The sequence below is a fragment of the Osmia bicornis genome, chromosome 2, assembly GCF_907164935.1.
Source record: "Osmia bicornis bicornis chromosome 2, iOsmBic2.1, whole genome shotgun sequence".
Classification (NCBI taxonomy): Eukaryota; Metazoa; Arthropoda; class Insecta; order Hymenoptera; family Megachilidae; genus Osmia; species Osmia bicornis.
Window position 1 is genome coordinate 10,839,583 of NC_060217.1, and position 25,149 is coordinate 10,864,731.

General features: G+C 36.5%; 1 protein-coding gene across 1 annotated transcript in view; it reads right to left on the reverse strand.

Moving 5' to 3' along the window:
- The window catches only part of LOC114871459 (amyloid beta A4 precursor protein-binding family B member 1-interacting protein-like), a 138,019-nt gene that overhangs the window by 85,962 nt on the left and 26,908 nt on the right, over window positions 1-25,149 (reverse strand). Inside the window, exon 2 of the mRNA XM_029177384.2 lies at window positions 4,406-4,559. Coding sequence (XP_029033217.2) covers window positions 4,406-4,504 — 99 coding nt within the window. The 5' untranslated portion in view covers window positions 4,505-4,559. The remainder of the gene's footprint in view (window positions 1-4,405; window positions 4,560-25,149) is intronic.

Genomic DNA, 25,149 nt, shown 5'->3' on the forward strand with positions numbered 1-25,149 from the left:
TGCGATGAAGAAACGAAATGTGACGGAAAAAATTCAAAAACTACCCTCTTCAGGAATTGTGAATTATTAAAATTATAAATATCTGAATTTGTCAATATTTAAAAAGAAAAAATATATTTGGAGATTTATTTATAAGTAATGCTCATTATACTTTACCATGCATGTTTGAATTTAAAAAATATTCTGTATAGAAATGAAATGATTTTGTTGTATGATGTACATTTGGATGAAATATTACATAAAAGGGTTAAATGAAACTCCAGTACTTTATATATTTATCTTATGAGGAGACACTGATGAGCCTCAAAACGGTAGAAATGCGTTTGGTCAATACAGATCCCTATTCCAACTATCTTTTACCAATCTTTCTTTCTCTATTTCCGGTAGAAAGATTGTAAAAATTGTACTAAACAGTTATGTAACATTCTGCTTAAAAAACCATTAATGTTCCTTATCTTTGTTTGCCATGTTTCACGAAGTATGAATCATTGCAATATGCATATGTGACATCTATCTAAAAATCATTATTTTCAAATGCTGCATGATTCATTACTTGTTTTACTGATAACACCGAAGTAAGCTATAATTGCTATTAGTTTTTAATAATATTTTTATGCTAATTAAGATCGGAAATAAAAAAAGTTGTTATGTTATGAGAAAGACAGATGTTGAATCATTAACTAACTTGAAAATACAAATTACACAGGTGTAATGTTTTGATAATGATATCAATACTATAGATAATACAATGTTTGATAAGGGTTCGAACAGAGGGTCCAAACTTTTTAATATCATTTAATTTATTTGTTAAAATTGTTGAATTAAATAATACATTTCCGGTTCAATAATTTTGTTGCATGATACTTAAGATTTCTTCTAACATAAGATTACTAAGTTGCACAATTGGATACTGAGAATGCAGATGAACCTGTTGTGATGTTAATTTGCACTCTTAACCGCGAGCATAATGCTTAATTGCCCAATGGTATCGTAGTTATTTATTCTTCCGATCAATCAATTCTATCGCTATTATTTACTTCATTACCCTGTTATGGAATTAAATGAAAGCAGCGCGTAACATTACAAGGTTCCTTCAACAATTTCAACTAAAATTGTTAAAAATGATTGGAAAACGATCAATGAATGTAAATTATTATACATAATTGTAACAAAATATTTCATTAAATAAAGCTGATTTCCTAGGACGTGTACATTCTAAAAAATTGCTTATTACCCAAAGGGTTAATCCGAACCAGTTCCATCAATCTTCCCTCGAATGAAAAACATTTTCGCATCATCTCGTAAACAGCAAATCTAAAGTTGCATCATATACAAGGGACGCTGGCTATTGTCTCGAATACGATCCATTAATTACCCGACCTTTAATCAAAAAAGCGACAAACGGGAAGGGAGAAAGTTACGATCTCGTATAGGATTCATTAATCAATCTAAAGGCAAGTGAAAAATAGCAAACAAAAGGCTCCGGTTTTCGGCGATTGAACATACAAAGGCACTCGAATATTCTCGAGCTACGTGCACGGGGTCACCGACCAACCAGTGTGCAACGTTATCCATATTCCACGTTTGCCAGGTTATCGATCTGTTGCACCGCCGCCTTGACCGACCTCCGATGCACCGCCAAGTGCAAGTGCAAAAGCTCTCTCACCTTTCCGCTCTCGGACAGGAAGTACCTGACGAGTACATCGCTCTAGATTGCTAATAATGTCTAACGAATTTTAATTATTTTCGCGTTCTGATAACCCCTGGATTATTAAGCCGAGGGTTGCGATAAGGGGATAATATGCAAATCTAAATGCATATCTGGTGCACTCGAATGCTTGAAAATTTGAATATGCGGTGCATTGGAATATTAAAAAATCCGAATTTTTAGTTGTTGAAATATTCGAAAATTAAAGTAATAAAATGTGCGGTTCATTAGAATGTTACAAAAATTGCATACTTGGTGTATTGGAATGCTAAAAAATCCAAATTTTTCAGACGTTCAATAGTCGAAAATTTGAATGTAGTATTTGAATACTACAAAATTTGTGAATTCGACTATACAAAAGCAAATGAATATTACCCATTTTAGGTAAAGTGGATTAGTGGAGATTGTGTTAAATCTCTACGAAATTATGTGTGTATGTAATATTGCAAGAAATTTAATAGCGCGGCGTAATGTAGTATTCATATGTGCATTTAGGCCTTCGGTATTAGTCGGCTTAGTGTGCCATTCAGTTGCATTAATCTTTCCCTTAATTACTTGATCAGTTAACCACTGAGATTAACCAAATTCACGTTCTATTCGTGTATATGCATTTACGATGTAGAACAGAAAATTGTGACGGTATTTTGAAAATATTACCTTGTATAACATCTTTTTTAAAGAAAATATTTTCTTTAATTAATAGATCTAATTTAATATTCACCTTCTTTTCAAGTATTTAATAAAATTATTTAAAATTGATAAACATTTCCGAAAATTCTCTTTTGTACTCAGGTCCAAATTGGTCCAAAGTTTTAATTGGCTTTTCGATAAATGAAGTCAAATACTGTCTATCATCCTTGCAAATTTTCTGTTTAAAGCAATAACAATCAAAATGTCAGAATCGTGGAAATTTATCCCGAATTATTGAATTAGTAAAATAAATAAAAGTAGGATCCCATCGCGTGGCTATCGATTTTCCGTCGCTGGCACGTTTCGAGCAGCGGCTTCAAGTGCAAGTGCAAGTGCAAGTGCAAGTGTAGAAACTCTTTCGGTCGTTGGCCACCACTTGAACACGTTTAATCTATCTTCTGCCGCACGAATGAGCTCCTCGTGCTCTCCTATCTATCCGCTCGTCGCCGCGGAGATATGGTCGAGCGGTTCTTGCGGAAAATCTTACGTATTCGCTAATTTCAAGGCCGATTTACATTTACGATTCGCGAACTAACAGCATTAATTCACACCTCGAGAATCTCTGATGAGTAATCCAAACAGGTTACTGCATCGATTGATTTTCCAGGTGGTGTGTAATGTATCGTAAACGTACCTTATGAAAGATTTTTGAAAATCATTTTTTCTTCATAAATGCACAGTAACTATCAGACAACCACTAAGATCAAATAAAGATTTCTTAAGATTTCTTTATAAAATTTTCGAGAGCTCCTTTGGTACAAAAATTGAAATTTATTCTAAATAAAATGAAATAACATTTAATTCTAAAGAAGAAGGGCAACAGTAAAAATAATTTCTTTGAATATTTTTTTATATAAATTGAAGGCTTATAATTGGGTCCTTGGAAAGGGGGCCCAGGATTGTCAAACCTTTGAGGGCTCCCTTGGTCAATAATCTCGGTGCAAAAATTGAAATTTGTTCCTAATAAAATTAAATTTTTTGATATTTTAAATTGAAGGCTTATAACGGGACCCCTGGAAAGTAGGCCCGAGACTGTAGCCCCCCATTATTAATTGTCTATAAGATAAGATTTCATTGAAAGTTCAGACCAAGGAAGAAATTAATTTCCACGATTCTTTCGGAAAGAACAATTCACGAAAGTTCGCTGAACATCCTCCAATTAACAATCGCAAACGATTACCATCAAAGCGGAACCACGAGACGGAAAGCGTTGGAAACTCGCCGACAGGCGTTTCGAATGGGCGGACAAACTTCGTATCGCGATTGCTCAGCCGCGTCAATTGTCGACAATTTGTCGTTTTGCGGCCGCTATTGTACACACTGGCCACACTGTCACGAGCTATCGTACACACGAGGAAAATCGATTCGTTACGCTGAACGAGCAGATTGAAATCTCGTTTCATTGTGCCTAAGATTTATACTCGTTACAAAGCTACTAACCCGCTAAACTACGCCCCGAAACGATTCGTCTTCTTCTCTTTGCGTTAAATCGCCGACCAAAAACGTTTTCCGGCGAACGGGTTGCACAATTCAATCGCGCGAACAGAGCACGAGCTAGGGCGGTTCGTAGAACTTGAAACATTAATAGAACTGGAGATGCGTCATTTTTTTGTTTTTTTTTTATGCTAACGGGCCTCTACCAGAGAATTATTTAGACTGCATGTCAATTGACACCAATTGAGCAGCGTGGAACGACCAACTAGTACCATCTGCCTTTTCATTTGAACGCTCTTTATGTTTGAACCGATAAATAGATGGATTCGTGAAACATTGATTTTCGAAGCGATATTAATAACGTCAAATTAATCGCCGTGGACGTTTAACGCGGATTGATTGCCGCAATATTACTTAAAATAATGTTTTTCTATTGTTTTCTTTTAATTATTCAGGCGCGTATAAATTGCGAAGCCGGTGACCGATGACCCCCATGACGTTCAACGTGTTAATATGTATTAGAAACACGAATTTTTGTCCGATGATGTATATAGAATTTGTATAAAAACTCACCACGGTCAAGCTGTCCAGTTCGCCAAGCCATTCGTTCAGAAGCTGTTCCGGGTCTGTTTCGTTGTCGCTGTCTTCGCCTTCCTCCTCGTAGCGTTCCATGATGTATGTCCTTAATCCAGCTTACGACCGTGCTCTACGTAATTCTTCCAGCCCTCTGTAAATAAAAATAAACGTGACATGTTAATTAAGCTCGTTACACACGGTATTACAAGAGTTGACTTTCTTAAGAACAAACAGCCGTATTTGTACGATAAAACCTGACAGTTCGAAAGAATATACCTGAGAACATTTCAAACAGGCGAACGTCTGTGAAAAGAGGTAGGAAAAAGGGCAAAATGTGCTCTTCGAAGAAACAATGTACAGTCCAAGTTCTAAATGGAATTCGAGCCCCTTATTCGCGCCCCTCGAAATGAAAATCCCTTTAACAGGGGGTCTGTAAACGATTCAAAAGTCTTCCCCCGTCGTTTCATCGACACAAATTGCGTCGATGAGCGACAGCCGTCCAGGTTCGCCTCGAATCGCGTGCGACTCGCTTCGAAATAGCGTCCTTCTCGTTGGATACATTATGAAACAGGCGTAGAAGAAACAACCGCGCGATCCAGACGCGGCAACCCTTCGGCCAGACTGACATCCAGATCCGGGCACGGCCTTCCACGCACGATTTGCCCGTGACATTATTGCGACAGGGAGCTTTAGACGTCCCCCATTTTGGCCGACTCGAGGGCACACGCGACGATTAATCGACGATAATTACGTCTGCGTGCCAAACACTCTGATACCACTACTTATCGGCATTCTCATCGAGAAGATTTAAACCCTCTCCAACGAGATAAAATAATAACTTTAGATGGTGCTAAGTTACATTTTCAACTGACGGTAAATTGCAATTCATTCAATTATTTATAAATAAAATTAATTTTCCAAGAAGAATGGAAACAGTTGCATTATGCAGGGTGTCTTGGGTCTGGGAATACAATCGGGCAGGGGTTGATTCTATAAGCAAAAATAAGCTGAAAATAAACAATAAATATTTCTTGTTTAAGCTTTCGTTTTCGAGAAAATTGAATTCGAATTCGAAAAAATGTTAGATTAGAAAAAAAGATTAGCTCAAAAAACCGTTCTTTTTACATATCCTGAGAATGGATTGAAATTTTTTAATGAAGACAAAGAGAAATTATTTGTCAAAAATATTATGGGCATTATTTTTACCCTAAGGGGCTGCATCCCCTCCTTCGTATATACAGAAAAATAATATTTTTTCTTATTTCTTTTTATTTATATTTAGAATCACCCCCTGACCGGTTGTACTATCCGACCCGAGACAGCCTGTATATAATCGCAAAATTAGCAAGAAAAATATTTTTTTAGAGCTGCTTTTTCGACGAAAATGAATATTTCAGGATAATGTAACGCCATCAAATCATTTTAACGGTGAAGAAAACGGGAATGAACACGAAATAACGCGGACCTTAATAAAGCCGGAGTTGAATTGTAGCTAAAGAAAGCCGCGGTCGGGACAGAAGAAGTCGCGTCCCACTTTAGGACGAGCTGTGTATGAAATATGAAATACGAACGAGTGGCCAGAAAAAGCTGGTAGTGAAGGCATAAACGCGTGACGCGGACGCACGCCTACCAAAAGCGAGCGCAAACATTGAAAAAACAGGTTGTGGCGCCCAGAAGAGGAGCCTGACGCACTCCTTCTGATCGTTAGTCACGATCTTAGTGACGCTCGTACGTCGAAAGAAGTCTTAAAAAAAAGTTTTCTTGAACGTTGGCCAACTGGTTCATTGCCGAACTTTGCTAGTCCGACAACGTGTCCCCGTCCACTGAGAATTCGTGTTCCTCCATTTTGAATGCCTGCTTACTGTCGTTAACCCTTTCGCTACACCAGAAACTGGCTACACACCGTCAAGAATCCGTGTTTTGTATTTAATTTTCAAAGCGGACAAATAAATAAAATGATACTCTTGTTTAACTTGAAAGAGAAAAATTTGTATTCTAATTTGCATTTTAAAAATCTGTAATCTAATTTGCATTTACTTACTGAATGGCTAAAAATACCATTTCCGTCACTGGCAGCCAATTTATAAATTATTTTTCTTAAATTTGATACGTAGAATCGATTCACAGTCGCCTGCGAGTTTAGTGAATGATTTCGAGCTAGTGTTCAAAGAAAATAACAAGAAACAGAGGGAAAAGAGAAACCGAAAAACCGCTGTCGTTGGTGGTTAGCAGTGAGAAAACTGGTACAAAAGGGTTCGCTGCGTAGTAAAGCTCGATTTTTCAACGAATTTTCAAGCTACCATTACACGTAAGGTAACGCGTACTGTGAGAAGCAACGAAAGAGAAACAGGACGGTGTTCGTGTCTCGCGAGTTTGCGGTTCGCGCGTGATAATAAACATTCACCGGAAGCAGCGGGGAAAATGCCAACAGCGAAAAACTTTCTTCTACGGAGGATCAAAGTGCGATCTTGGGGGTGGAGGGGAAAGCTCAAAGGGACCTCGTCGACACGCTCGTGGAAACGTGAAACCACGGCCGACTTCCACCATTTTGTTAAGAAATAATTGTACAAAATGCGTAGCTTTCACCGTGGTAATTTCCATTTAATATTCGAAGCTAGTTGAAGATTTTCTTTTTTCACCAGAAGAGACAACTGAAAAATATTAAAATAACTTCCAAGTCATTTATGAAAATTTCACTTGTTTTCAAGTTAAAAATGTAGTATTTCAAATTAATTTTTCTGTTTCATCAAATATTAGGTATACAAATTAATTCGACCCCTCCAGTATCACACTTTTTTAATCACTATTTCAAATTTGAATATTTTCCCACGTTTCTGTATGTTTAAAAAGTGACGCAAGAATATAACAATTAATTGACCATGACTTTTTAAAAATAAGTCTAAATTAAAAGAAAAGGAAAGGCATAGAATTAATTTGTACACCTAACAATTCATACTCCTTTTTTTAAATATGTGTTATTAATATAGGATTAATAAATTAATTCTACTAATGAATTAATAAAAACTATGTACAGACAAGAAAAAGAATTAAATTGACAACATCGACCTCGTCGAGACTGACATCCAACTAACATCTGTCATCTGAATACATCATCAGGTATATAACTGTACAATTTTTAAATGCACCAACAAGGTCAACGAGTCATCGTCATAGTAATCAATTTCCTTATGTTCAAGAGTGACATGTCCAATGCAAATCGTGTCATCCAGCGGTTTCCTCTATGTCAAAGGTCATCGCATCGTTCCTGCTATAATGAATTAACCTTTAACATCCAAGCGGTACCACTACCCTCGGACACGTTTCCTTTTCCTCAGGAGGCAATTTGATAGAACGATCGAGTCTCAATGTGGCATTAATCGTAAAAGGAAATCAGTTTGCAACTATTTTAAAAAGTAAACCGCAAGTTCCTCGTAGCACGTGCCGCGTGAGAAATGTAGAAGGTAACGTAAGGGTTTGTTTTTCGCCGTTCTTCAACCCGTAAACGACCACTTCAGACATCGATCGGAGCTACGACTCGCGTCGTTAGCCACAAAGTGACAGCGTGTGACGAGCAACTTGCCACTCGAAACTGCTGCAAGCATGTTTAATCCTTAATTGGTGACGCGCGTTATTCCGGGGAACGCTCGAGAGGTTGGATTTTCGTAAACACTCAGCTACGAACAGTTTTCGGTTATTAAATTCCGTGAGATTTAATTAAAATCCCGTTTCAGGTAAATGCACAGTGATTGCCGCTGTGACAAGGAACGAATAATAATATTTCCAGCGAAATTGTTTCGTTCAAATTAGAATAGGAATAATTTTTCCATTCTCTTTTATTGTTGCAATATGTTCTTCTTTTATCGAAATTCCTTTTTCCCTGAGAATGCAGTCTCGAATAAAAATACAAAGAAATTTTCAGTACAAGGCACAAGTATCAGCGGGTAGGTAATGTTGGAATGCATTCAATTGTCTGATTAATGTTTCAGGACCATTATTTCCCGATTCCGCGTCCTGATTTCTAGTTTTCCTTCTTCGAGCAATCTCGCTGCACAGCCTCCAAGATTCGAGGACAGATGCTGCGGAAGATTAATAATAGAAACCTTCTCAGTCAGGATCTTGGAATGTCTTCGTGAATGCATCTTAAGGCGAATTGCATGAACGTTTGTCGTTCCATGGATTTTAGCTCCGCGAATTCGGATCAACCGCATTACTTTCCATTACCGATATGTTGGGACATCCAGGCTAGGATATTAAATTGATGCTTTATGAGATACAGATGATTTTATTACCCAGATCTTTCAGTTAACCTTCGTGTCTTGAAATATATTAAAAGGAAATCGATATTTTTAGCATCCTCGATTGAAACAGATTAAAAATCTCGTGATCGATTAAATAGTATTACGAACTTACCAATTAGGCCTATGTAAAATAGATTACGTCTGTCCCCATTCAAACTGTATTATTTTATTAAAAATTTCGTTTATAATATATTTTTTGGTTAATCATTAATAATAATAATAACTTCGAGTCGGTTAAAGTGACCGAAAGGAGAAAGAAGGATGCGGTTTTCGTGTAGAACGAGGTATATGCAAAGTTTACGCGGAATACCAGCGAATTAACCGCAGAAATCGATTTACTTCGACCGGCTTTAAGTAACATTTTATGTAGCTGTTTGCAGGATCGAAGACTGCGAGTACCATCGTTGTAAATCAACTGGAAGCTTCTCTCCACTTTTTACTGTCTATATAGGGTGAGCCACTTAAAACAGAATTGGTATTCATTGCGGCTTTAATATTTCAAACGGCAAATTTTCAATTGCAAAAGATTATTTAAAAAAAAATAAGATGTGAGTAATATTAAAGTAATTAAAATTTCTTTCGTTAGACAAATTATATAAATTTATAACTATGCATTATCTAAGAATTTTCTATGATTTTTATTATAATATTCAGATACTTAATTTGTTAATATAAGTTCTTCGAATTCAATCAAATTTTCTGTTTGATTTGCAAATAACTTAGTACCATGGTTTCTCGGAAAATTATTTCTAAGTTCTAATGCGTCGTAAATTTTATTTCCAACAAAGAATGGAAGTTCATGAGCTCTAAAAGTCATCAGTTGCGTGTTTTCAATAATTCAATGAATCAGTCGATTGTGCAATGGATCGTTGTGTGCAATATAATTGATGCCCGGAGCGAAGATAACGTTAACTCAACGAGGCCTTGCGATGGACAGTTTTATGTAATGGCAGTTAGAAAGAAACCAGAGGTGACGCGTTTTCTTGCGCTTATATGCAACTATGTCATCGGCAAATGTGCACACGTGCATCGGTGAGAGGGAAAAAATAAAAACCGTATTAGCGGTTACTATCTATCAACGAAACCGTTAATGGAACGTTGAAGAAGAAAAAAGGCGAACGTGATCTGAAATTTATTCCTGCCAGTTTATCATCTCGTGTAGCATTTAATTAGGCTCGTCGATGATCACAGCGATCGTTAACGAGCCATGAAAACCTTCGTTCACTCGACTTTTCCCTTCCGACCTGTTCATTGAATATTTTATCGCCTGTTGTTTCAACGCTAAAACGATAACACACTGTGTATTCTGTAAATTTACAACATGAATTAAAAATCGTTACGAGCAGAAACTCGCCAAGTTATGTAAAAATAATTATAGTTACTGTTATTTTAAAATTTGTTAATTATTGATAAAACTTAAGAACTTTTTATCATTTTTATTTAATGATTTGAAAGCAAATTACTATAATTCCTAATTTGCAATATTTCGACCCTTTTTTACATTTAATATCTAAACTGAATTTTAACATAATTTTCAAAGTTTATTAATTACCTACTTATCATAAGCTTTCATTTAATTATCTCTCTTTTAATTTATACCAGTGTTTTTTTTCCAAATTAAAACTAGAGAAAAAGCAAAATGATGATATTATATAAATTTCAAAATGGGGTGTAAATCAGCGGAAATTCAGCCAAGCATGTGACAGAAAAATAAATAGCCTTATACATATTAATAAGGAATAAATAAACACCCGGAAGTGTTAAATACCATAAAAATAGACTTATTTCTTGCTGGAAAAATGCTAAGATCCCACTTCTTCTTATTACGATTATTAATTTAATTTTATTTCAACATAAGCTGAGATGTACCGATTAAAAATTGATAATTCAATGCCATAATTATTTTCTGATAGCATGATTATATCGAGACGATTAAACGATTCTAGATCGAACAGGAAGTTCAATCGGAGCACAGCGAAAGGAAAGAATGCGTTCAGGGTGTACCGGTTTTAACGTCCTTGCAAGGTTTTGTCACGGAACCATTCGATGAAGCGTTCGTCGCTTAGATGCACAGAACATAGACCGAGATATCGATTGCTCGATTAATAATGTAACGACCTGGCTGGGCTCCCTTGCTTCTCGACGATGTTGTCGAGGTTCGTTATGTAACGCGTGCCTGTCCCTTTCGCTTCAAGAAACCAGGACTCTTAGAAAATATTGCGACACAGGATGAGATTGTTACATAAAATTCTGATCGTCCTCACAATTAAGAAATTAATTAAAGGATCCATATTTAGTAATTTGGTACGTTGATTGCTATGAAGGTCTTAATGAGAGGCATTGTAACTAATTAATAAAAAGTAAGGAAAAATATTTTTGAATAGCATAATATAAGAAATTCAAAGTTTAAATTTGAAAATTAATTATTCGTATCTTTATTAACTCTCACCGATAAGCCTCGAATGGGATGTAATTAAATAATTAATAATAATTAATAAAAAACATAAGAGACAAGAAATTTTGAATAACATCGTTACTAGATTAATAACAAAAAGTAACAAATAAAAAGCTTTTTTAAAATTCAATATGCCTATATCGTAACACATTTGCCGTTAAATTGAGTTTTGGAACATACTCAGAAAACTAAGAACAAAATATGCCGACAAACAAAGCTGAAAAGCTATTTTCCGTTCGTCGTCCATCGTTCTATGGCCTAGTCACAAAATGACGAAACTTCAAAGAAAAGAATCGTGCATGGAGGGGTTAATTTAATACGAGGGGTGGAAACGCTTTGCGGTCAATGTGCCTTTCAAATACACGATATGAATGGGTGTCTGGTCGCAACATGCCTGCCAGGCACAATAGTGTTGAGACACTTTAATGATTCTATTTGTTGTCCTATGAAATATTGTACAATAATTTTATCGATCTGATTTTGAATGTTATTGTTTCATAATACAAGGTGTCTCATATAAATGAGTTAATTTATATTTTTAAAATAGAAGATACAGAATAATCACAGTATTGGATTGTTAAAACAGTTGATTAATTGTAACGTTCATAAATAAGCTTTGAGATTTTGCAATGATATTCTCTCCATTTTTGCCACAATGCACGGTTGTTTCTCTGAAAAATGAAATTATGTATGCAGCGTTAACAGGGAGCAAAGTATTATGCTTGCAGCTGGTTCTTTCATATTTCGAATACGTATTAAAATAATGAATCGTGTTCACGTTGAATTGAGTATTTCGAGAGGCTCGTTTTGTCATCATTTACACACGAGAACAAAACGCTCGTCGAGCGGTTGCTTTTAACAAAACGTTCTGAAAAACATGCAGAGTTTGTACGTTTCCCTCTGGTTTCATTTAAAAAGCATTTTATTTACAGAAGCTCGGGATAATATATGCAAAAACATTCCATGATGAATGAAATTATTTTCTACCATTACTTTGTTCCTTTGTGGAAATAAATAATTATTAAACCTATTATCAAGAATTAAATTAAAAAATGGAATTTTGAAATGAGACTTCATTTTTCTTTTTTTCCTCAGCGATTTAATTAAATTAAATTTGTGGCGTTGACTATATTAATATAAAATTATTATTCCAGAAATTAAATTAAATTGAATTAAATTTGTAATGGCGATCACCAGCAATCTCCATTACAATCAACGTGCGAACATAATCTTAGAGGGAAGAAATTGATTATGGTAACCGTTGTGGTAACTCTGGCTTTTGCTCTTCTTATAAAATAAATCTCGACCAAATTACAACACGATATTAATTACAATTACACTTATAATGGTAATTTCTAAATTAACAATCCACGGTAGCGTGAGATCGTTTGTTCGACACGTGTTTCATTGCTGCTCGCGAAACCTGATCGTGCGTGAAGCCGCCAATTTACACGGTATTCAGTGGCATGTATCTCGTTTCAGCAAAGAGTTACTCGCGAGAAATCGATCTGCCAGGAAAAACGTTCAAGACACCTCGATCACGGTCGAGCCGAGATTATGCCGCGAAATTAGCCGCGATTTAATGATACTTTTTATCGCAATTTCGATAACTAACAGTGAGCATCTGCTACATAAAAATAGCTCCATTTTAATTGAAAAAGAGTACAAGAATTTACAGGAAATGAGAAGTAGAGATGCGTAAGAATTTGAAAATATTTGGTACCCAACCGATCGGACCCGATATTTTCAGGTTTCAGGTTTTCTGAAATTATATTAACCCTTGAACACCGAAGCATAATAAGGATGTTAAATATCATTTTCAAACAACGAATTTCATATGTTGGGTGAATAATTTTCAAAGGGACAGTGTAAAATTCAGGAAATGAGAATAACATGGAACAAAGGATTAAATTAAAATTGGGACTCTCTTCATGGTCCGCCATCCAAGAGTTAATTATGCAAGGTAAGCAAGTGGAAAATTTAAATTAAAAATTGAATAATTTTATTTTTAGCATATCACTGAAGGTGTTGATACAAGTTAGGTGTTTCTTTTATATATTTTCCATATAATTCTGAAGGTAAATAAAAATTAGTCTCGATTATATATTAATCATTTCGCTAAGCTTCAAACATCCACCTTAAAAGCGAAGGATTAAATTTACAGCTCGATTACGATCAAATTATCGTCGCTTTTAACTCTCGAGTGGTCACGTTGCATTATCCCTTAACCCTCTTAAACCAGCGCGGAGTTATCGAGCCACCCCGGACATCCTCTTTCATGGGTATTCAATTTCGTTTTAGGGGTGAGTATCACGTGAAAATTTCTAAAAGCTACTTTCAGCGAAAGAACCTACTCCGGTGTATCAAAGCATTTCGAATTAATCTCTCTTCTTAATATTTTCTCGGTAGAGAAGTAATTTCAAAGAAACCCTCAATGAACACGCTTAATACTATACTTTCCACTTGCCACTACGATTACTTGCTGTATAATTGTTCAAGGAAACGGATAAATAGGATAATACCGAGAGTCTGACGTTAACAGCAATCGATGCTGTCGACCCGTTGATCCGGCATCGATGGATTTCGAGTTTGCGGTTAACGTTCGTGCGCACGACACATTAGAAACGTGGCCGGAAGACCGAAACCGATCGGTTTGCTATATGGTACTTGCCGGAGACTTGGTCACAAGAGAAATCACTGGTCTTTGATTTTCCGCGATATTTGTTAGATTAACCGTATTCTCGATCATATCCCCTTACTACCACATATGTGTATTTTCTTCTACACTTACATTTATATAGAGACTCTGTAATATTTCTATAAGGAAATGTTGAAATATTATGGCAATCTCCAATATGACAACACATATATCAATGAATTTATTTTTATCCTCTTTTAGCCGAAATTCTGTACGTCAAGGGTGGAGTGGGACTTAAATTTTTATCGGGAGATTAATCACACGAGGGGCACTAATTTTAATTAATTAGGTCTCAAATGCCAATTAACCCACCCGGAATATTCCTAAATTCTTGATGGCCAATCCGCCTCTGCTGGATATCATTAACCCTCGCGTTAATCCTATACAACCCAAATAATGTATTTTTGCAAATAAATAATAAAGTGTCTTTGGCAGTAGGTGCACTGGTAAATGATAACGAATCCTAAAACACAGTATTTCATTGCTCTATAATTTAATGTGTTACACGATGTGCAAGAAGATGAGAAAGGAGTTCACCATGGAAACTTGACGTGTTATTTCAAAGTAACACAAGCCCATAGGGGGTTGAAAAAGTGCATCGAATTAATTTACACGTCTACTATAACTACAACATACTAAGTTGATAAAAGGAACACTTAGAACGGGGAGAGGAGTAAAGGGCAACAAGGTTTCAAACTAATCTAACCGTGTACCTCGAGGGAATGCAACAGTTCATTCCTCCTCTCACGCAGTTTCTTCGCTTCCTCGGTGCAACGCCCTGATTCGATCGATCCTCGCACCTTCGCGCGATGTAATTTACTTGAACCCCTCCTTGGAAAGAGCACGACGAACAAGCCGGCTAAACGAAATCACAGGGGATGCCGAGGAAGAGACGATGCATCAAACGATATCCAAGCTTTTTCCCTTTCCGTGGGGTGTTTCGCAGGATGACTCACGCGTCTGACAACTTTCTCGTCTCGAGCTAACTCCTGGACGAATACTCCTCCTCTTCCTCGGTTCAGAAGTTATCGCCAAGTTCCTGGTGAAAGTTCTGACCGGTGAAACAGGATGAACGATGCCTAAGGTTCACGGTGGGTGGTTATAACGGTACGCTGATCGGTAAGCAGCGATTTTACGATCGCCTGTCCCTGCCTCGAATTCATTTATTTCGACCCGTTGGATCCTGGGGAGCGTGGAACCAGAATTCGATCATAAAATTACTGGTGATAAAGATGTTTGCGAGCTCGTGATTAGACTTTGGATTAGTAGGGACGCATTTATGGCACGTGGAAATGTCTGACACGAACTGACGACGAACATAAAAGCATCATAAAATAGTGCTTATAATTTATACATTTCCAATTTAATACAAAATGTATATTTGTATAGATAATTTCTGTGGATTAGCTTTTCTTTGGTTTATTTGGATGAGTCTAATTTAATTTTTTAGAAGCTCTGCTCCACATGTGTCTCTGATCTGTTCAAAGATGCGTGTGAAACCTTGGCTAAGTTTTTTTCTAATAAATCATGACATCAGCGTGGAAAATTAAGGTTTAAAGAAAGAAGACATTGATGACAGCTTATGTGTAAACTATTACCAAATACAATATACAGTTAATAAATTTCATTTGATTAGAAAGAAAATTGCATTTCCTAAGTTTCAGTATTTCTTTCAATGTGTTGCATAATTTGGAAACAATATTACCTAACAATCCTGTTGAAATTTATAGTACCTGAATCTCTTCGTTCAACATAAGCAGTCAATTCGTTGCAACAAAGTTCTTATTTAGCCGAATGCAAGAACCGCGAACCCGTCATAAATAAGCATATCGATAAAAACGTCTACCAAAGCAAAGGTTCGATCGTTACGACGTTCGCTTTCGATATTCATCCCGTAATATCGTAAATTTCAATCTACCCACGTGGCGAGCGTCAACAGCTGAATAAGAAATCAAGATATCCCGATGCTGCTTCGTTAAACGAGTTTCACCGAAAAGATTTTAAAAAGTCTGCAACCATCAAAGTGTTAAATAAATTTCTCAACCTGCCCAATTATTTCTTTATTTCTTCGGTTGCAACTTTAATTTCTACCTAAGTATTCGTGGAAAAATTTCACTTTTCACTTTCAGTGTCAATCCTTGTCCAGAATTGACAGATCGAAATTTAAAATTCAAGTGTCCTTAAGAAGATTCTGAAATAAATGCATGATCTCTTCCGTGTAATCAATGGCATTGTGCGCAAACTTGCACGGGATCAGCGTGATAAAATATTTGCCTACACCAGCCAGAACGTCGACTTTTCGCCAACGACGAAGACGTATCGACTTGCTCCAGCTCATCCATTACTGTCACTTGAAATCCTCCAGCATTCATAATATCTGCGTTAGCATCGAATGATTGTCACACGATACACGCGCATCTGTCAACACGATACGGAGCCAAGTCACTACAAACACGACCGACCATCGATCCATGGAACAATTTCTCTTCTCGTCCCAACCCTTCCATGTAACCGCCAAGGAATATTTCAGGTTGGCTAGCTCGACGACTTCGCGGGGCGATTGAACGATCGTGAGAGACAATTCGTGGGAAAATATATCGGTGATGTTTCGTACTTTGAATCTGTTCCGTTCGAAAATCCTTCATCGCGTCTGAGAGGATTCGGGGAATTTGAACGAGAAAAGGATAAGTTTCCGAATGGCCCCTCCAAAATTGAGAACTCAGGTAAACTGACTACGAGAAACTGATTAAAGTTGGTTTCAGAGTTGGATGTCTTCCCGTTTTTCAGATATCGTGATAAGAAATTTTTCTACAATTTTGGGACTACATAGCCTAGCCTAACCTAACCTTACCACGATATCTCGAAAACGGTAAGACATCCAGCTCTGAAACCAACTATAATCGGTTTCTTGTAGTTAATTTAGGTTATATATCAAACCTGAGTTCTCAATTTTGGGTGGGGGTATTCGGAAACACAGCCCGAGAAAAAATATATTTTATTCCAAATTTTTGAATTCTCCCGTTTGTCTAATATTTATTTAGTAAGCTGATAATTAGAAGTATCCTGAATATAATAAATAAGAAATGTATGAAAAATTGTGATAGAAACGAGGGAAGAATAATTATTCGTGCAAGAAGTAAACAAAAATGAGTAATCAATGTGTCAAAACAAAATACGTAAATTTTCTCCTCACACGCTGCCTGGCATGTTCTATTTGCAGCTCGAACACTATCTTCGATTCTGTAATTACAAGCCGGATGTGCGTGCGTCCCGTTTCTCCGTTTTTACGAGGACGGCGAACACATCTTCAATGTCGTTCAGCCAACGGACACGCGGATTCCTCCCTTACGGTCGCTGACTTCTCCGCTCGAAAAAGAAAGAAAAATGGAGAGGAGAGGAGAGCCAGTGGAGTTTATGAATGGAAATATGTTAACGGTTCCAAACTTGGCATCGTTACTCCGTCTGCTCTTTGAAGAAGCATCATCCCTATCTCCTGCTTTATGCATTTCTTATCGTATTTCCTCGACCACTCTCCTCGAATTGAATTGCATATAAACAGTTGAACGACCGAATGACAAATTGAATGATTTTTATTGTTCATATATGAGTAAGCAGTTAGTAATGTAGATTATAGGGTGATTATTTTCTGTTTACTGTCTGACAATGAGTATTGTTAAATTAATATTGATTTCATAAAGTGTAAAGTTCATTTAATACTAACGAGTTGACTACTGAATAGTTTTACAAATGGATCTCTTTTTCTTTGTAAATTATGTTGAATGCTAATAAAATATAATTATTCATGCAACAATGTTGTCATTAGTTACAATATTACAATATTATCTCATTATTTACATAAAAATCAATATTCAAATGATTAAATTTGTTTTTTTCGTTTCAGCAAATTCCGTTATCATTCATCCTCCTCCCTTTATCATTCGCTTTTATTTCCTGCTATCTGTATCTTCAATTTTCTTATTCCCCCCTTTCTTTTTCCATGTTTCCTCTGGTCGATCTCGGTTATCTCGTATCGTTTCTCTGTTCCTCGATCGCTCGACCGTTCACCTCCTTTCTCTTTCGAGATCATCTTCCGTGGAACGAGAGCGTATCGCGAAAGTGCGTAACATGGCGTTTCGAGGCGCCACAAAAGGAAGAACGAGACCTGCGGCTATGGTGAAATGAGACGAGCACGACGCAAAGAGAAAATGAACTAACGAAAGGAAACGGCTAGGGGAGCTTCCAGCTTACGCGTTCCATCGTGTTTGCATGCGGTCGAATCTAACTGCGAAGTTAACTTGGCTTTCTCGGAATTTTCAATGAATTTAACGCGATGCTGGACGGGTCATCGGCGACCAACGGTGCGAATTTAATTTAGCCGAATAATTACCACTTTCATGGTTGCAATAGCTTGAGGTTTAACTTTCTAAATTTTCCCGCGCTTCTGTATATTTAAAAACTGACGCGAAAATATAATAATTGATTAGAGTTATCATGATTTCATAAAAATAAATCCTTAGTTAAAAAAGGAAAAGAAAAGGCAGAGAATTAATTTGTGCAATTTGAAGTAGACATTTTTAACAAAAGGAAATGATACCCTCATAAAATAATAAAATTTCATCCCTTTATGTCAAAATAAATTTTCTGCTTTAATTAAGAAACTATTCCAAGTCACTTGATTTTAGTTCAAGAGCACGTTTTATGTAAATGCAAAGTTAGTGACCGCGAATCAATTTATTCCCTCTTCGAATTCCTCGGAAACATGACGCGAGTGTTAACGAGCGGTTAAGGGTCGAAGATAAGAGAAAGAATGATGAAAAACATCAACAACCGTGCCCCTCGGAACATTTCATTCAGCTTACCTCGTTATTTTGATGCGTCGTTGAACGCTTTCACGAAAATTCGCGACTCAACAATCGGCTCTAGTACAGCGTGTACGTTTACAAAAATTTCGTGTACGCTTACTATCTCATTCAGGTCTGTTTTATTGACAAACCAGAGGATTCGAAATGTGAATCGTCCGATGAATGCATCGTCTGTTCCACATAAACGCGTTCCGGCTTCGGATGACGTCAAATCCCGGCATGTCGCGTTGCATATTTGTTGCAAGTGCACTTGAAAAATGCATAACATATCCTGTTTCGCGGATCGATGTCGCTATCAAATATACCTATGAATCCTTTTCTGCTCGATCGAATTGATAACACGTTGTAAGTGTCATTATAAATTAACCCTTTCGCTTTGGTGATATTTAATTAAAAATTGCTGGTGCCATAAGAACGCGTATATGCAATAAAATTTTTCTCCCTCAGAGTTTATTTAACCTTGAGATGCTGGAGCCGGGTCAATTATAACCCAGACCTCTGACAATTTTAATTAAGTCCATACGAGGGATTCACTCGTCGACGATGCCCATTGTATTATTGCACCAGTGTGAAGAAAATACGCACGGGAGGAACGCGAGGAATTGCTTGGAACGCGTTTAATCGATCGCGTTTCAATCTTCAGATCTCTGGAGAATCGTTCACCGCCAGACGTGAATCAATCTTTTGCAATTTACATGGTAAATCATTCGACACCCACACCCATTCTCTCCAAAGTGACACGACTTTTTTACAACCCCTACAGATCTGGAGGGATAATCAGTTACTACTTCTGAAGTGGATGAGAGCATTCAGTGTATCGTGTATGTAAATAAATTTCAGATGATCATTTTAGAAATTACATTAATTAGAAAATCTAAGCTAAATGATTTTCAATATAAAAAGAAAAATAGTGGATAATAAAAATTAAAAATGCAATTACCAATTTTAGGTTGCCAGAAAAATGTTTCTGTACTTACATATTATGTTCTCGTTGTTAAGTAAGTAATTTCTGTCTAATGATATGCTATTCATTTCATCTGATACAATTGTAACTCTGTTTCGTTTATCCCTTTGTTTGATGGGGGAAACAATGAACGTAGAATAATGAAAAATGGTAGCCACGATTGTATATCGAGCCGACATGACGTTTTTAATTAATACTTCTAGATAACAGTCGCTCAAAAACATTTCCAACTAACTACTTCGTCAGAGAAATACTCAAAATACAAAAGCATACTCGAATAATAATCAACGCCAAGTAATTGTTGTCTGGTGCAATTAACGAATCCTTCGTTTTCATGAAATAAAAAATGTTTCAATTTGAACAATTTTTATCACTGCGTGTCAGATGCAGATTGAAACAACAGGAAAATAATATTAAATTCGATGTGAAGTGAAATGAATAATTTAACTTTATCGTTGTTTGTATCATCGAAATTTCCTCCACACTATGAAATTTATTTATTTTTTTTTGTGATTTATTCACATCGACAAGTTGTCATTAGCGACCCCACTGTACTATAAAGTTCAACAACTACTGTGAAATAATAATAAGGAGATATACTAATATGTACTTAGCAAAATACTGATCAAAGAAATAAAAACAAAAGATTTAATTACAAATTCCGTAGTTTTCAACTTTGAATCTGAAATGAATTTTTACAAAAGTAATATAGATTTTTTACAAATCTCAATTGTAATTCAATCAACTAAATTTCAAATTGGGATTAATTAGATCATTTTGATTTTCAAATTTTCCACTTTTAGATATATACCAGCCGCGATTTAGTTCACGAACTAAATATACACGTATGAAACACGAGTAAACCGGAAGTACACATGTGGTGAATGAACGATATAATCAATACAGCTCGTCGATATCTTCCAGCACCGCAGAATGACTGAATTCTTTGTGCGAGTACGTTCTGGTCAATGACGAATTTCTAGGAGAAATCGTAATCTGAACGTGCAAACCGGCAGAAGCGAGTCCCTATAATCATGGCGAACGATAAACTACATCGTGAGATCCGGTCTGTAAATACATCGAACGATAATTCGTCGAATTCCACGTTGATTAACTCGTTACCCGAATGAAATGCTATAATTAGGGATTTCGTGGAGTACGTACCTTCGAGTATCTCCGTATTTTTAGACTTTTGTTAATTTATTCTCATCGCTGAGGTAACGTGTGTTTCTCTGATGACGCGGTTGATTGTGAATGATTTTGTTTATGTTAATGAAAAACAGATGTAAATGTAGGTTAAACACGATTTAGTAGAATCAAAATTTAGCTTGAAATATACACATTAGTATATATTACAATTTCTATTCTATATAAACATAAATGTCATACAGCGGAGCAAAAGTTCAAAAATGGGGTGAAAAATTAAATTTGAAATTATGGAATTAGGTTTCTTTAATACTATAGAGCTATTAATGAGTCACAGTATATTTCGAATTTAAAATACATCTTTTAATCAAGGTATATGTGATCTAATAAAAGCCTCTATAGAACTCTAACGTGATCTATACAATTTTTTTTTTAAATACTGTAAGAGTAGTAACCACTAGGAAAGTATTCACGTGTTAATTTGTGTACTTTATAAGATGTACTTTAAAAGCCTAAAAAGAATAAATAGCCAAAATTTCCAAAAAATGAATAATCGAATTTATGTATGACCTAAGTTCAATACAAAAGCTCAAAGTACTGGATAAAAAGAAAAGAAGAAATTATTAAATTATTAAATTATTGAGTTGTCTTAATACCAAACACAGAAAGAACTATAAAATAATAAGGAACGATAAAAGAAGAAGAATCCTCATTATGTCTCAGCAAATGAAATTCCACGATTTCCCCGAAAGGAGTTGGACAAAAGGAAGAAGAATCCGTCAACGAGGCGAAGACAGAAAGCCAGACGAAAAACGAAGATACGAAGCAACGAAACGAAGAGGCCGGAATACGGGAATAGCTGTGCCATACGTGGACTACTGTACTTAAAGTACCGACAGTTTCCACCTCTAAATATAGAATTTCGATCGTTCTGCCATCGACTTGACGACGTGCATCCGCTCGATATCCTATCCTGGCTATCCTTTTTACAGCTCTGACTGACAACCTCGACGAATCTAATTTTGAAAACTGGCCCTACAACTTTCAATTTCACCGCCAACTTGACAGTGAACCAACACTTTCAAGGAAAATAATGATTCGTTATTATTAGAATGGATAATATTTTTATTCTTCGCTATCTTTATTTGTAAAATCAACGAAGCTGTAATTAGGCTTCAGGGTATCGGGGTTTCTTAAGAAATGGAAATACACGCAGTGAACAGAGTAACGCCGCAAGGTGCATCGACCCTGAAATCAATATTTCTATTGGACTCTGTATCAACGTTTGCTTGCGGAGGTGGGTTTGAAATGGTCGCTCTCGTTTCTGCCACCTCTGACCGCGTCAGTTTCTCTTCTGCTCTTCCTTTTGGACCGCACGCAGTGCGTTTGCACGAATCCTCGTTGCGTGTCGAGCGTTACCGTCCACTATGAACGCGGCCGCAAAGTCATGGTTGCTGCGAGAGAAATATCTTTGGGGTAGTCCATTGACCCCGCTAACTTCCACGGAAACGCGGAAACTATATATCAATCGTTTGATCTAACGATTATCTACTGCCAACTTTGCTGGAAGATTTAATCCTTGTAAAGAAAGATACAGTTTCTGGACATGTGTCGTCAGAGTCTAATGTGTTGCAAAAAAATTCAAACACACAAATTCATTTTATCTGGAAATTGAAAGCAAAGGGTGTATAGCCGGATAAAGTGTCCCTAAACTAAATTCGACTTGCGATTGCTCATTCGATAGCTTAACAAGAAAAAGCAGTTTTAATAGTATATCTCATTTGGAGGGGTAGTAATAGGGAAAATGGTAAAATCACGTTTTGATCGATTACTCTTACATTAGTGCATGAAAAATTCTAAGAAAATCAGATACATCGCTACACACGAGGCACATATTAAAGGATTTCTAGCGTTAGACTCTAAACCATCCTATAAAAATTCCCACATGAAAATTTATTTTCCTCTTGAATTACAAGCACAGTAGGGATCTATAGCTTAAACCACCTGTCCCAAATAAATTCTTAATAAGAAAATTCATTTTTCTTTTAAATCAGAAGCACAGTGAGAGATTTGTAGTTTGAGCCAACAATCTCCCACAAATTCTCAATATGAACATCCATTTTCCTCTTGAATTAGAAGCATAGTAAAGGACCTATAGCTGAAACCATCTATCGCAAATAATTTCTCAATATGGAAACTCATTTTCCCCTCGAGTTATAAGCACAATAATCGATCAACATCTAAACCGTTAATCCCAAATTCACAATATGAAAGCTTGTTTCACCCTGATAATAGAAGCACACAAAGGGATCCGCAGCTTGAATCACCCGACCCAAACAAATTCTCCATACGAAAACTCATTTTACCACGTTATTAGAAGCGTCGATCGCTTCAAAGTGTTTCCCAACGTTCTAAAATCGCCCTCAAACTTCATCCCCGCGATCCTGGCCAACTCGTTTCCAGCAAAACGACCAAACTACGGAAAAGCTTCATTATTACTCGCGCACAAGAACACGATGAATCCTGTTTCACAGCGAGCATATCGGGACGGAGTTACAAGCCGGGTGGCGATGTGCTATATACACGCGTGTAATGCACCAGGCACGTATAGAATGTTGTGTACAGACGGTTATGTGCAGAGGCGCGGGAAATCCAGATATATAGGTATGTATATCGCGGAAATGGCGTCGTGCAGTCGATAGGATTACCCTAGGGCACCGATCTCTCTATATATCTCTCTCTACCGTACGCTTCGTGAACCTGTGTACACGTGCAATGGTACACAGTACCGAGCAACAGCGTCCTCGACGGGGCTCGAAGAGGATCATCGAGGCGTATCGATTGCGTTTCACGGACGAACAGAGGCGTATGTGACCCCTCTGAATAACAAGATCGAGAAATCGATCGGTGTACACACTGATCTAGAGTACAGGAAACTATCCTTTGAATCGTCCGATGAAAGGTCACGCGAATTGAATCAAGCTCGCGTGTCCTGTCACCGACTGAGAAGCTAGAAAGGCGTGGCTCGGATAAATTGATTTTTATGCCGACGAGTTTCTAGGGGTTAGATAGCGAAAGTGAGTTGAAGAAGTTCTTTTGTTCATAGGTCTTCTGGTTGGGGCGTTTGGTTAATAGGTTATAGGTTACGTGTCAGTTATTGTAAAGGTGAGGAAAATGGAGCTGGGGTGGGTAAAAGAGATGAAGATAGCAAAGTGATGACTTAAAACCACCCTGATTTTACATAAACTATGTTATGGAATAACTTTATTAATCGTAAGCTTTGTATGTGCACGAATTCAAAGCTATTTGTATGAAAAAGCTACATCGTATTTCAATTTCATTAATCATAAGGTTTTCGTTTACAAAGTAATGACTTAAACCCCTCCTAATTTAATATAAACTAACATACTGTACAGAATTGCACTGAATTTTCCAATTTATTTCAGCAAATTCTAAAAGTTGAAAATACTACAATTTTCTGCTACAATGTACTTAATGATCAAATTGAAGGTTACAGGACACGGAATAGTGCGAAAGCAAGCGCGAATAGGTCAGATAAGGCGGAAAGACGACACACGTGCGTACTGCTACCGGAAGTCGATTCGAACGTGCGCCGCGAACTCTCCTCCGTTGGCATCGAGCTAGCTAGTTGTGCTTACAAAGCGCAGAAATCGGCATCGAGGAGGTCCGATACATGTATGTGAAAGGCATCGAGAAGCACGAGCAAAACGGAAGAGCGAACTTCGCTTCCGGCTCATCTATGGAACACGACGCGACCATTTTATTTGATAAGGATCGCTTTCAAGCACTACGATATCTATAATATTGAGTATACCGATTCTATTTCTGTGTTATATTAAATTTTTTTAATAAAATATAAAAGCTCTGAACTCGTTTAATTTAATTTAAAACGTTCAATTTTTAAATTAACACTTTATCTATCGAAAGCCTGCTGTTGAAGAAAAACCAATTAATAATCCTTTGATTATCACAAATTGAAAAGAAAGGTTACAGCTTTTAATCTTTCGTTATCGTTAATTATAAGGTGGTAGTTCGTATCTGCTTTATTTATGGACGTAGTAAATTAATTAATTTTGCAAATTTATGTAAATTCGTTTGAATTTATCAATTCGATACAATAGTACTTAAATGAAATAATGGCCTTAGAAGTGCATGAATGGAAATAAATTTGGAGATTCAAAGAAGGGTTGAACTTCCTGAACAATCAATTACAAATGGCTGATAGAAAATGTCGAAATTGTTTGCATTATTTTGTTATCAGAAGCAGGAATTTCAATGCATAATTTATATTGTAAAA